The sequence below is a fragment of the Meleagris gallopavo genome, chromosome 11, assembly GCF_905368555.1.
Source record: "Meleagris gallopavo chromosome 11, MGAL_WU_HG_1.1, whole genome shotgun sequence".
NCBI lineage: Eukaryota > Metazoa > Chordata > Aves > Galliformes > Phasianidae > Meleagris > Meleagris gallopavo.
Window position 1 is genome coordinate 18,553,414 of NC_139414.1, and position 12,751 is coordinate 18,566,164.

General features: G+C 42.0%; 2 protein-coding genes across 3 annotated transcripts in view; one reads left to right on the plus strand and one right to left on the minus strand.

Moving 5' to 3' along the window:
• NLGN1 (neuroligin 1) overlaps positions 1-12,751 on the minus strand; it is a 494,803-nt gene that overhangs the window by 414,244 nt on the left and 67,808 nt on the right. The window lies entirely within an intron of this gene.
• The window catches only part of SPATA16 (spermatogenesis associated 16), a 72,356-nt gene continuing 61,789 nt past the window's right edge, over positions 2,185-12,751 (plus strand). The window contains exons 1-2 of the mRNA XM_085233203.1: positions 2,185-2,235; positions 4,194-4,820. Coding sequence (XP_085089329.1) covers positions 2,185-2,235; positions 4,194-4,820 — 678 coding nt within the window. The remainder of the gene's footprint in view (positions 2,236-4,193; positions 4,821-12,751) is intronic.

Sequence of the window (12,751 nt, forward strand, 5' to 3'; positions counted from 1 at the left end):
CACGCTCATTCAGAAAGTCTGTAAATCTAATACAGATAAATCTTGCTTCATTCCTAAGTGATGAAACTGGAGCATCCTCACCTCAGAGATGGTTCAGGATATCTGGAATTCAATTTAAGTGAAATTTTTATAGAGGAGGACAACTAATGACCTATCTGTTGTGGGGCTTTGGATGTGTTTTGTTATTGTACTCTATTTCTCTGTCAGGACTGAGGAGGTGGGATATCACTCGTACAAATACTAGCGGTATCATTTTCTTTCACGTGTTCCATAGTTTTGGATGCAGTTTTGCCTCTTCCAACACTTGCACTGAAATGAACTGTATGCAGATGACCGTCCTGTGATTTCACATGGCTTGCTGGGAGAAAGGATCTATTATGGATGAAAGACTCCAGTTCCTATAAAGTCCTGGAAAAGTCTCATCACTGTCTAAGCAGTAGACCAATATGGCAGTTGTCATATGTATCTTCTAGGAGGGCAAATGAGCCCTGGTGGGGAAGAAGTGCTGAGCTCACTAATACCTGGAGCTTCTGGGACAGTCAGTGAGGTGCAGGAAGACCACCCTGGACAAGGCAATCTCTATATTATGCTGCAGAGAAAGTGAGAACAAAGCAAGAGAATGACAAGATCTCTGCTGGTTGAGTTAATTATTCCTGTCTCCAAATCTGGTGCCTAATTTGCCAAATACATTTGCAAGTCATCCATGTTCAGCATCAGAGGATGGTGGATCTACTTTGGCCGCTATCAAAGGGTCAGTGTAAGGAAAATGGTTCAGAGGAAGGAACATCAAGTTCCCTGTGCCATCCCCAAACCAAGCAAATGCATGATGCAGCAATTAGCACTGCAGAATCGGCAAGTGGACAGCCACTTGCCCCTCAGAGCTGTGTTCTGCACCATGTGGTGCTTAGATGCTTTGAGGCAGCCTCCTTCTCACTGAGAAGTATGAGAATAAATTCCCCTCTCCTACCACTGCATTTAAATCAATGCTGAATGCAGCCCAGCAGTTCTGCCTTGCTATATGCAGATTTGGGAATACTGCCATACGCAGCCTTCAGTGTTTAGAAAGGTTTTACTTCACAGCTTTAAGGACAAAAGCTTTTTTTTGGTGGAAATCAAAGTTTAAATTCAGAAGGAAAAGGGGCTCATCAAAGAACTGGCAAAGAATTTAACAACTCGGTGCCAGCTGAAGTGCCAGTGTGATTTATCAGCAGGTTCTTCTCTAATCTGATCTGAGATAATAGGAGAATGTGTTGAAAGCAGAATCAAGCTAGGTACAGAACAAAAAGCATAAGCAATAGGGTTCACGAGATCATGCACATAAGGAAGTTTATGTTATCTGGTAGGCTGGGCACTCTCCCCAAGAAGGTTTCCTCAGCCTTACGGGGAAGACAACAGACAAAACCAGAAGATTTTAAAAGATAAATGATCTTAACATTTTTCTTTTTATGTTTTTTGTTTCTTTCATGTAAGCCTCTCCATTTGAAGATATATGGTTTCATTGCTAGCAGGTCCAACAAAATGCTTAGCTGTGGGAGCTGGTAGGGTCATGGACAGAGGTCTCTTGGCCAGGATTAACCCCTCACTACGCAGAAAGTGGGACCTGCTTGAACTGAGGAGGAGGATCATTCCTGAGAGCCCCTGAGTTTCCTTCTGACTGCTGCACTAAACTGTCTTTCTATATTCCCCTGCATAGTGATTCATTAGGAGCATTTTACAGTGAACGCTTCCAAAATCAAAAACAGACATTTTAACAAAAGTCTAAGGAAAATACTTAACTGACAAAGATAATGATTTTCTAAAAGCTTTTCCCTAGCAGTGTTTTTATATTGAGGCAGTGATTAAAGTGAGCTGCCTGAGTTAAAACGTGCTTCCATTGCACAAGCCAAAGTCATGTTAATCAGCTTGAATACCTAAAAATACAAGAGGAGCAGCATAAATCCACTTGATACAACGAAGTTCATCTCAGGTGCCAGTCCATTGGAGAAATGTCTGAAAGTGATTAATGGAATGTATTTCACTGATCATGCTCTGCTTTTTTTTATTGCATGGTAAATTTACTGATCTTTTTAAGACAGCTTGGTCTAGCCAATTTGCCATTCACACTGATATTAATCAGATATTGGACTTTTCCTTTGTAAGCTTTTTGGTGAACAGAAGAGTCCATTGGTCGGCCCCAAGTGCTTCATGGCACATCATGGCTGCTCAGAGGAAAATTCTTGCCAACTTCTGTCTGATGTAGGTGCTCAGTTTTCATTTTCCAGTGAACATCCTATGTTAGAGGTTGTAAAAGCCCCACATTGCCTCTATGGGGCCTGAGCTATCCACAGAGCAATGTCACAGCCCCTTACATGACAGCAGTGTTGGCACAACGTGGCTCTGAGATTACCAGGCTCATCCCCTCGGCCAGACCTGGGGCTGGCTGGAAGATCTCTGCTCCACTGCACAGTAGAGATAAATCATAATTTCCTAAATTACTTGGTGCTGAAGCCAGTGCTGGAAAATGAGGCTTCCAATCTTTAGACTGTGCTGTGGTTTGTTTAAAAAGGGACTGAGTGTCTAACAAACAGGTAAAATTGCTGCCAGATGCAAGTACATTAGCCTTTTCCAGCTGCTTTACTGCTACCATTCAAAATAGTTTGCTATAAATATGATTCCTTTGAGCTCTATTCTGATGAGTGCAGAGCACTATCTGAGAAGGGCCACTGGTTTTCCATCCCCACTGAACTCGGTAGGAGCTGTGATTGCTCAGCACATCACTGAAAAAAGTCCTCTGAAATTACCTTAAATCACACAATTATCCCCTCACCTCTCACTTCCTCTCTGGCAACTATGGAAGGAGGAATAAGTTTCTCCACAGGCAGTTCTGTATCAACTTCTCATACAGCCTGAAATGCTGTCACCTCTTCCCTCTACCCTTTTCTGTACATTTCTGCCCATTGCCCTAAACAGTACAGATTCACTGTACTACAGCATCCAAGACACGTTCTGGCCGCTTTTACAAATACAGCAGACTCAACTTAAAAATCTGTTTAAAATCTCCTTATGGACAAAGAGAAATGCACTTGTGATGTATCTTCCCCTGGTACAATCTGTGCCCATAGTTAAGTGCATTAAAGTGGTGCTAAACATATGAGGGCCTGCTAAACCATAACGCGAGGTTAAAAACTGAGTGCTTACGCTCAACAAACCATTGTGAAAGATGCTTGTCATTAAAGCTATTTACAGTCAGACTTTTCATTACTACTGGAAAAACTAAGAAGAAAATTCGCTGTGCTTCCTACCTTGCCAAGGCAGATGAAAATCAAAACTTCCATTGAATCTGAGCACAATGATGATGAGTGTACAGTGCAGATCTTATCACCTTTCCTTTTGCACAGGAACTGATTTAGAAGAGGCCTGGGTTGGGCTCTGCCTCATGCACTGATTTGAGGCTGCTGCCAGCTCCCTGTGCTGCTAATAGGGCAGGGCTGTGACAGGCTGGTGTTCTGTAAAACAGTGCACAAGAAAGTGCTTCAAAACCCAAATCCAGATCTGAATTTTCATAGCATTGTTAGTAGGAAGGCATATTTAAAGGCTACCTGGTTCAACTCCCCCACAATATGCATGGCACCCAGAGCTCGATCAGGTGCTCAGAGCCCTGTCCACTGTGGCCTTGAGTGAGGGAATCAACCAGCTCTCTGAACAACTTTGGCAATTTTGCTCAAATACAGCTGAAGCTAAGACTCTGCTTTGATCCTGTGCCCTTTGGAATGCGGCCAAGGTGCTAATTTGTTAGCACTCCTCTCTGGCCTCAGTGACCATGCTTAGCAGCTCTCAAAATCCAGGCCCCAGCGATGTTTTGCTCCCTAGAGCATGCAACACAAGTCAATTAGTCATAGGTTTTTGCTCTTTCTTTTAGTCCTTATGATTAAAAGCCATATTTTCCCTGCTTGCTGCAGGTACAACAAACTAGTGCACCACCATTACTCTACATAACAGCCATTATAAAGAGCTATCAACTGTAGTTAAGATGCCTAAAACCTTTATGCCCCTTATACAGGACAGAGACAGTAATTACCATGAGCCTGATATGCCATATCTGAAGAGCTTCCTCATAATGCTGCATACTATGTGCTGAGTGGAGAAAATATTTGCAGACTTCTTTTGGCTTTGCAATGTTTGAGCATTTTTAACTTTTCTGCATTCTCTCCTAGGACTCTTTCTTTGCTCAAGTTATGGAATCAGAAAGCAGCACTGACTTTCAAAAAGATTTCTTAGGCACGAGTGGCCAGAATGAAGCCTCTCAGCAAACACAGGCTAGCAAGGAGTCAAGCGTAGCGGCAAACAAATTGAATGATATTCCAGAGACACTGCAAGAGGTCAAAAACCACCTTGGGGATGGAGCAGTAGGAAATATCACGGAGAGAATAAAAGAGGCAGAGACAGAGGAGGAAAAACAAAGTAATGATGTAGGCAGAGCAAGCCCTAAATGGAAATCAGAAAACAATGAAAAACAAGCCGGAAAAAAAGAAGCAACAAAATCACAAACTGGCAACCCCTTAACCCTGACCCCTCTGTCCCATATTCCTCTGAACGCCCTGATGCGTGTAGAAACGGAGCTGGTTTATGCTGATGAGGAGGAGATCGCCTTTGAATTCGCGGTGCCCGCAGCGCTCCTTGGCCGTGCTGATGCCACCAGTGCAGCGACCAATGGTGCAGTGCCCAATGGTGCAGTGCCACGGCTGGATGAGAAGCTGCGGGCGGCCCTGCAGGAGGCCAGCAGACATTACAGGCAGAAGAACTACGCGGTGGCAGCAGGACGGTTCGCAACCGCACTGGAGGTACGGGGGTAGGGGAGCCATCAGAACCAAATGTCTCTGGGGCCTTAACTCTATTTATCATAGAATAAATTGAACTATCATAGAATTACACTCGGTGAAGGAAATTCAGAACCCATAGAAAAAGAAATGCTCCTCTTTTGAATCCGGTCTGTATCAGAGACAAATGAATCAGAAGAGTTCCCACCATACCCCAGCCATCCAGGCACTACTGGATGTTTAACTTTTCAGTTATACATGAGGTCTGGTTTTCCTCATTTTTCCTGACAGCAACTCCACCATTTCTCTCTTTTTCTCTAAAACCCACTGATTGTCATTGGATCTGCATAGAAATCCTTTTCTTTCTACATGAGGATAGACAAGTCCAGTAGGGAGCAACCCCTCTGGACACAACCAGCTTTTTCTTCTGCAGTTGAGAGCTCACATCTGATTTTTTGTGGCAAGAAGGATCTCTTGGCTGCCCGAGACATTAAAGAAATAATATGACCTTGGCCACGATCTTTGAAACTGATCTGTGATTTTCATGACTTTCTGTCTTTAAGTGTTCAAAATTGAGCTATCCTAAGTTGACCTGCCCTCCAATAAGTAGATATTTCTATGTTTGCAAAAGCAGAGCCCTTCCCTGTTTCTGGCCGAGCCCTCATAAAGGAGGTATGTGAAAACCTTTGAGGTTTCTAAAAACCTTAGCCAGACAGAGAAGAAAAGAAAAGGAAAGGGAGTTCCCAGGACTCTGTCAAGGTGGTAATTAATTGCGTGAGGGTATAAAGAGAGAAAAGGTGCAGGAACCCCCCACAGGTGGGTCATGGTTGCATCTAGCAGCCTCCTGGTTCCAGGAAGCCAGAGCTAACAGCACTTACAGTAAAACTGATTGTTCGAAGTTGTATCATTATTCCCAGATTTCTCTAGTGCTGCTAATCTCAGTTAATTATATTGGAAATCCCTTGCATTATGACCATGTAATTCATAACGTGCCAGGAGAAGTCATGGTTCATAATAATCACATAATGGGCAAGGACTTAGACGTAATCAGATTTTAGTTACCCTGTCGTGTTTCCATAATGCTGCTGTAAAACCGACATAATCACAAAAAAGCACCAGTTATTTAAACACTTTTATCAGATTGACGTACAGTATCTTTCTCCCTCTCTTTTTTAAACAATGTAAGATAACAAAAATTGGATTACAATTGCTGGGAACAGACTATGATAAACTGTTTGCTTGCGTACAGAATGAAATGTAACAGTGGCATCAGTCTCTCAATTTTTAGTGATGCTAAAACTGCTAAATAGTGGCACTGTGCAGCCAAAAGCTGCCCTTATCAGGCAGCATCAGAGCCTTTTGAGCTCTGTACCTCAACATGCATTGCTGTCTTATAAACCTTGGAAGATGCCCTATATCTTCACAATTAACCCAGGCACTAACATTCCCTGTGTGATTGAGGGCTTGACTTTTGCTGTGATACACGATGCAAAAAATCGCTTTCTAGTAGTTGTAAGAATTTAAAAGAGAAAAGGCTCTTCAGACTCTTTACAGGAATACGGTTGGTGATTAAAATAGAGGACTTGGAGCTGTGCTCTCTGGGTTCTCCCTAATGTTTCATCTCCACTGTGACCCCAATCACTTCAGTTCTGCACTTGACATCCTGAAAAAGGGGCCAGCTGTACTTGTTTCAGTGCTGTACTGCCAAACTCAGTTCAAAAGCATTTTTAAAACATTCCTTTTTTTTTTTTTTTTTTCCTATATTGCTGAAGGCATTTTATTTTAAGACAATAAGTATTCTAGCAGCAAGTGAGGAAAATTAGAAAGTGACATCCTTTTCGGGCTTTTTTTCTCCCCCCCCCCTCATTCAGAAATGAGCTGTGATGGGGACAAAAAGACTTTTCATTTGAGAGGAAAGGAGTGCTTGTCTGTTCCAAAGGGAAATGGAAAGGCCCATAATAGACATCCTGGGGAAAGAATGAGCAAAGGTTAAAGAATTCCTTCCCAGAATGCAGGGGTTGGGAAATCAGGACACTGTGGAGTGGGGCTTCTTAAGCTGCCTTGCAATCCCACTCTGTCCAGAAGCAAAACCAAGTAAGCTCAGAACATGTCTGAAAGACATTTCTGGGCTCTATATCTGAAAATCTTCACCGAGATGGACATCACATCTATGTCAGCATGCTGTGATAAAGCTTTCTCCCAAATCTCCCATACCGCAAACTATCAGACAACTTGTTCTCTATCCTGCCATGAAAAGCAGTAAGCCACCCTGTTCTCTCCATGCATGCAATCTCACAGCAAATCTCTTCAGTTTTCTCTAAATTATATAAATTCACACCTTTTAGTATTTTCTCCCAGGTCACGTGTTTTAAACCTCTGCATCGTGTTCATTGCTTTTCTCTGCATCAGCTCCAACTCATCTATTTATTCAGATATAGACAAATTGGAGACCATGCAGAGAAAAACAGAAAACTTAAACAGCTGAGATTGAAACTGTGATTGTTTTACCCACGGCTCCTTGATGAAACACACATACACACACATTCCTCCACATTTAATGTTGGTAAAGAGTAGCATGATCTGTTACATGCTCAAAGGTCAGGAATTCAAAATTGTGGCTTCTGGTGCAAAATGTAGACTGGTATTTTTCACATTTAAGGAAATCGAAGTTTTAGTCTGACATCACAACATTTTAAATGAGTGAGTCTAATCCAGAAAAGCACTTGTACGGCCTTACATTTCAACTGTATCACTGAGGCATGCTTCCTTGTTTATGTTTCTTAACTATTTTTAAGAGAAAATGTCTTTTCTAGATCTACCTATATATCCACGTGGTATTATCATTCTTTAGCTCGTGTTGTTTTCCAGACATGCAAATAACAGGCAATTCTGAAAGCCCAGCACCGGAGTTGTTAAAGTCAAGAAAAGGAAAGTCATCAAGCAGAAGGGAAAATTGAAATGCATGTTTAATTTAGAGGCTTGTGTCTGTTGGGCAACATACTGCTGATTACTATGGACATCAGGAAGGCAGTGTTCTCAAAAAAAGAACCGGTGGTTTCTTTCTATTGCTGCACTATTTAGCTACCATTAAATTAATCAGAGGGGACCTAGTGTTAGTCAGCTGCACTATAGTTGACTGGAAGAAGGAAAAATAGTGCTCCCATGGAGAACTGTCACCATTAGAGTTTAAGAATTAAATACTTTATGTCACTATTGAAGGAAAGGGCTGAAGAAATTGGGGCAACAGTCTTTGGTCTCCCACCTCCTAGCTCAGTAATACGGTATATTTGGCGGACTACATTGAGAAACACTGTAAATTTCCCCAAATTTTTGGCACCCATATGTTGGAACGTAGAAAAATAGGACTTGAACATCTGGACTGTGATATGAAGAGTATGAGAAATGACTCTAGCTTAAAACCTCAATGGAAACTGTATACATATATCTAGAAAATCTCTAGCCAATTATTAACAGCTTAGTTACGAAATAATACCAAACCTTCTTAAGGATCCACAGATCTTGTCTCATTCTAACTCATGATATCAGGGAGTAAAAAAGACTTCAGAAACATCAGTCTGTTTAAACCTGTACAGATTTAAATTCCAGACTCTGCTGTTCTGAAAATAACCCTCCCATGATTAAAAAATCAGAGGGATATGTTCATCATGCCCCAACCTCCCACAGATGGCTGCTATGGACACCATGAGCTAAACATCACTGCCATCTCTGTTCACATACCTTGGGTTTTCAGATTAACCTTTCCTGGGTCTTGTTGTGATTCAGTGCTTGCAAAGAAGGCCATGGCAAGACCGCACTTCCAGGCAACAATATTTGCAAAGAAAATATTTTGAAAGAGGCCACAGCATCAGGGTCTTGTCAGTATGCCAGTGTAGAGTTAGGCAGTATGGTTTAAACAAGCATTCATTCTATCAATGTCTTAATATAGGGTGAAAAGCAAAAGATGAGTATCTTCTATATAAATACCGACAGGAGAAGAGGTTCACTTTAAGCAGTGAATGGAAAAGCATGAGAGCTCTCTCTGAGGCCTTGCTGTAGTTTGGGGAACAGCACAGGATGGGGATATTTGGATGTGCTCTGTGCTGAACCAGCACTAAGTCTCTAGAAAGGTGGATACAGGCACATTTCTACCCTATCTTGGGGTCCAAGAAGCCCTCATTGTATAATCCCTTACTTTCAGGGGCATGGGGACTGGAACTGCTTATAGAAAGGGTAAAAAATGCAAATTCATAGAGATCTCCTCACCCTCCTCTCACCAAGAAGAGCCGTACCAGGACTAGACATGTTTTAACACCATGAAACCTGAGTGCAGAAGAGACAACATATGAAAGGCTAAATATTCGTTTTTAACACCAGCTTTCTGGAGCTAAAAATCAGACTCATAAATTGTCTGTTTTATCATCAGCCCAGGTTCTCTTGAAATTTCTTTCTGAGAGTACACCAAGTCTTGGACAGAGAACAACAAAGATGACAGTCACTGATCCCCCAAACCTGAGCACAAGATGCTGACTTTACTCTCCAGAAATATTCTTCTAACCTCTGATAACAAATTAGTTTCCCAAATACAGCCTACTCATTTAACTTGCTTTAAAAAAAAAAAGAAAGAAAGAAAGAAAGAAAGAAAGAAAGAAAGAAAGAAAGAAAGAAAGAAAGAAAGAAAGAAAGAAAGAAAGAAAGAAAGAAGGAAAGAAAGAAAGAAAGAAAAACATAAAAAGGCCTGATAATCAGCAGTTTTCCTCTCCCCATAGTGCCATTGCTATATTTTTAGGCTGCAAAGCCAAGAAATTGATTTTTTTCTACTGATACTTAACTGTCTTTTATGGCTGCAGAAGATTTTAGACCAGGAATGTGAAGCTTACAGATGGCTCAAATCTGGCTTGTGGGATAGAGTGGGAATCTGTTATAATGATCCATTTGGACACGCTCCCATCTTTTGATCACTGAATTTGAATCTATTAATCTTCTAGGCATTTCCAGCATGCCCATCACCATGACATAAAGCTGAGGAACTGCACAACTATTTGTCTGTACGGATTCATGCCCTCATTCTTCTTGCCTGAAGTGCTGTTACGTATCTGGCTTATAAAGTGCTTTTTTCTCAAAGGAATACTACACGCCGACCATAAAACAATATGTTTCCTCATTGATGTGCGTGTACAAGAACAAAATCCCTATTCCAGAAAGGACAGACCATATTTTCCAATCATTCTCGTGCCAAAGCAGATCAGTCAATTTCTAATTAACTCTAATTGGCTTCCTCACATGCTACTCAGTTATTTACCTGGAGGTGACGAGTGCTCAAAAGCGCTAAATATTTTCTTCGTACTTTGTAAACATTGAGCAAACCGTTGATTAAAAATAATAATCACCCAGCACTTGTCACTTACAATCAAAAGCCTCATTGACCTAGACACGTGTAAGCCTCATGCATTACCGACACTGCAAAATGCAGACAAGGGCAACGTAATTCTCTCAGTAGGAAAAGAAGAAGAAAAATAAAAGAGAAATAAAAGACTTGGGAAAGCCTTGGAGGAAGGGAACTGGTGACAGGATGAGAGCTAATGGCTTAAAATTGCACCAGGGGAGGTTCAGGTTGGATATTAGGAAACATTTCTGATGATAAAGAGCTGTCGTGCCCTGGCACAGCTGCCCAGGAAGTGGTGGAGTCACCGCCTCCAGAGGTGGTCAGAGCTGTGGGGATGTGGCACTGAGGGACATGGGGGTATGGGCTGTAATGATTCCATGAAGCATGGGCTCATCATGAAAGATATGAGCCCAGTCTTTTGTTCTACCACCGATACCGTAGATGGCTCAGGGCACATCAGTTCTGCCTGGAGAAACAAAGGGCTTTTGTGAAAGTGAGCCAGCTAAAACCCTTTGGGTATCTGATCCCCACGGCTCCCTGAGTGCATCACAGGCCTTGAGATACCCAACAGAAGGTCAGTGCAGAAGTGTGATCCCACTTCCTGCCTCTCCCTGTGAAGCGATGCCTTAGAGGCTGGTTTGAAGAGGAGTTCCTGTGATATCCAGGGCCTTGAGAAATTGAAGGCATTCATCCTCCCAAGCTGCCATCTGCTCCTGGAAGAGATCTTATAGAAACAGGGAGGGCAGCACAATCCGCATTTAATTTGTGGCTATGGGTGCCTCCCAGCCGGTCCAAAAAGGCAACGATAATCAGCTTAATTTATGGGGAGAAAATTAGGCAGGTTAGGAGATGGTCCAAACACAGAAAGCAGCTAGTGGAGGTGAGCAGCGGGTGCAGAAGGTGCACCATTAACGCATTTCCCCTCTGAACTCTCCTTAAATCACACTGCTGCACGCTACCTGGGCTCTGCAGAGAGAGACAACAACGCAGGCTGAAGCGGGCACCGAATTGGAAAGTGTTCACGGGCTGATTTGAGAGGAACTTTATCCATGAGGACAGTTTAGAGAAAATGTGTTATTAAAGTACTTTATTTCCATTTAGAGATTCACACAGGCATGCACAGACAGTAGGTGGTGACAGCTGCTACCAGAACCATTTGTTATCTTACTCCTGTTCAGCTTTTGACAGTGTAAAATGAATATAAATGCTGAAAAGCTTTACAGAGGTGAACCAAACAATAAAAAGTAGGGGAAGGATGAATTCTGTTTAGGTTACTTTAGGGATGAGCTTTATTTCTGTTTATTCCTGAGGCGTGGAAATGCACCGCATTTCTCACACTGACAATAATGCCGAGGAGATCTGTGTTGGAGCTTACCAAATCCCCACAGTCCTGAGGTGAGGGCAGAGGGGGAGAGCCAGCCTTGCAGCTATCTTTAATGCCATACTCAGAAATGGCATGAAAATACAGCTTCAACAAATTATTGTTTTTCCCTAATAATCCTGTCCATCAAAGTGGAGTGAGCCTTTCACATTGTTTGCCTTAATAAAAGTGCTGGTGAGATATCTCTGTGTTTGGATTTAGTGGTAGCAAATCTCTTGGCATCAAAGGGATTCAATTAGTTGGCCTGAAATTATATTGCTTTTTCCAAGCAATCATGACAGCTCTCAAAATCTTGCTACAATGCAGTCACATCACACCAGCTGACAGTTGCCACCAAAAAATAAAATTAAAAAAAAAAAAAAAAAAAAAAACAATCCTTTTGGCCAGCTCCTTCTGTGAATGCTATTGAAAAAGACTGATGCTCCCGCTTCCAGTGCAGCAGGCATCTCGAACTGCAGCCTATCAAGAGGAGCTACTCGTATCCATTTTGACTTTTGTCTGATTGTTCAGTTTTCATATGGAATATTTACACCATTTTTGCTTTGGTTTGATTTTGGATGGATTCACATTGGAGGGCTGACAGAGCCTGCATTACAAAGGCAATCTATAAAGGAGGCTTCAGTACACAGTACAGAATATAAAGTTCCTTGGAAACTATTGTAGTATATTGATTCTGCAATATATGTTTCATTAGAGAGCTTTGGAGGTTTGCTTTCTTTTTTGTTCTTCACTCCTCTCACCCTGGCAATGCTGATAACGGGGGGCACTCCATGAAATAGAGGCTGGTAATGAGAGGCACTGATTTATGGCATGGCACACAGATTAAGCTGAAGTCGAACGGGTGACATTTTCCTAAAGCCTTTGTTCCCGATTTAAGTGCTCTCAAAGCAAATTATTTACGAGAAAAAGACCCCCGAGTTTGCGCTGGGGGAAGGTAAAGCCTTTATCTGAATCCATGCCAATAAACAGGAATGACTTTGGCTTAGGAGTGCTGCAGGGAACATCGTTATCTTCCATGGGAGGGAAAGATTCACGTCAAGTTTATTTGTATAAAGCAGCATCCAGCTATAAATGAGAACAAACCAAATTGCTATATCCTCTAAATTTTGCGGGCACCTGAAGTCTCAATTTAGATTTGGATTTCTTTAATATTCTGCCCTACATGGACACCAAATCCCTTTCATGCACGTG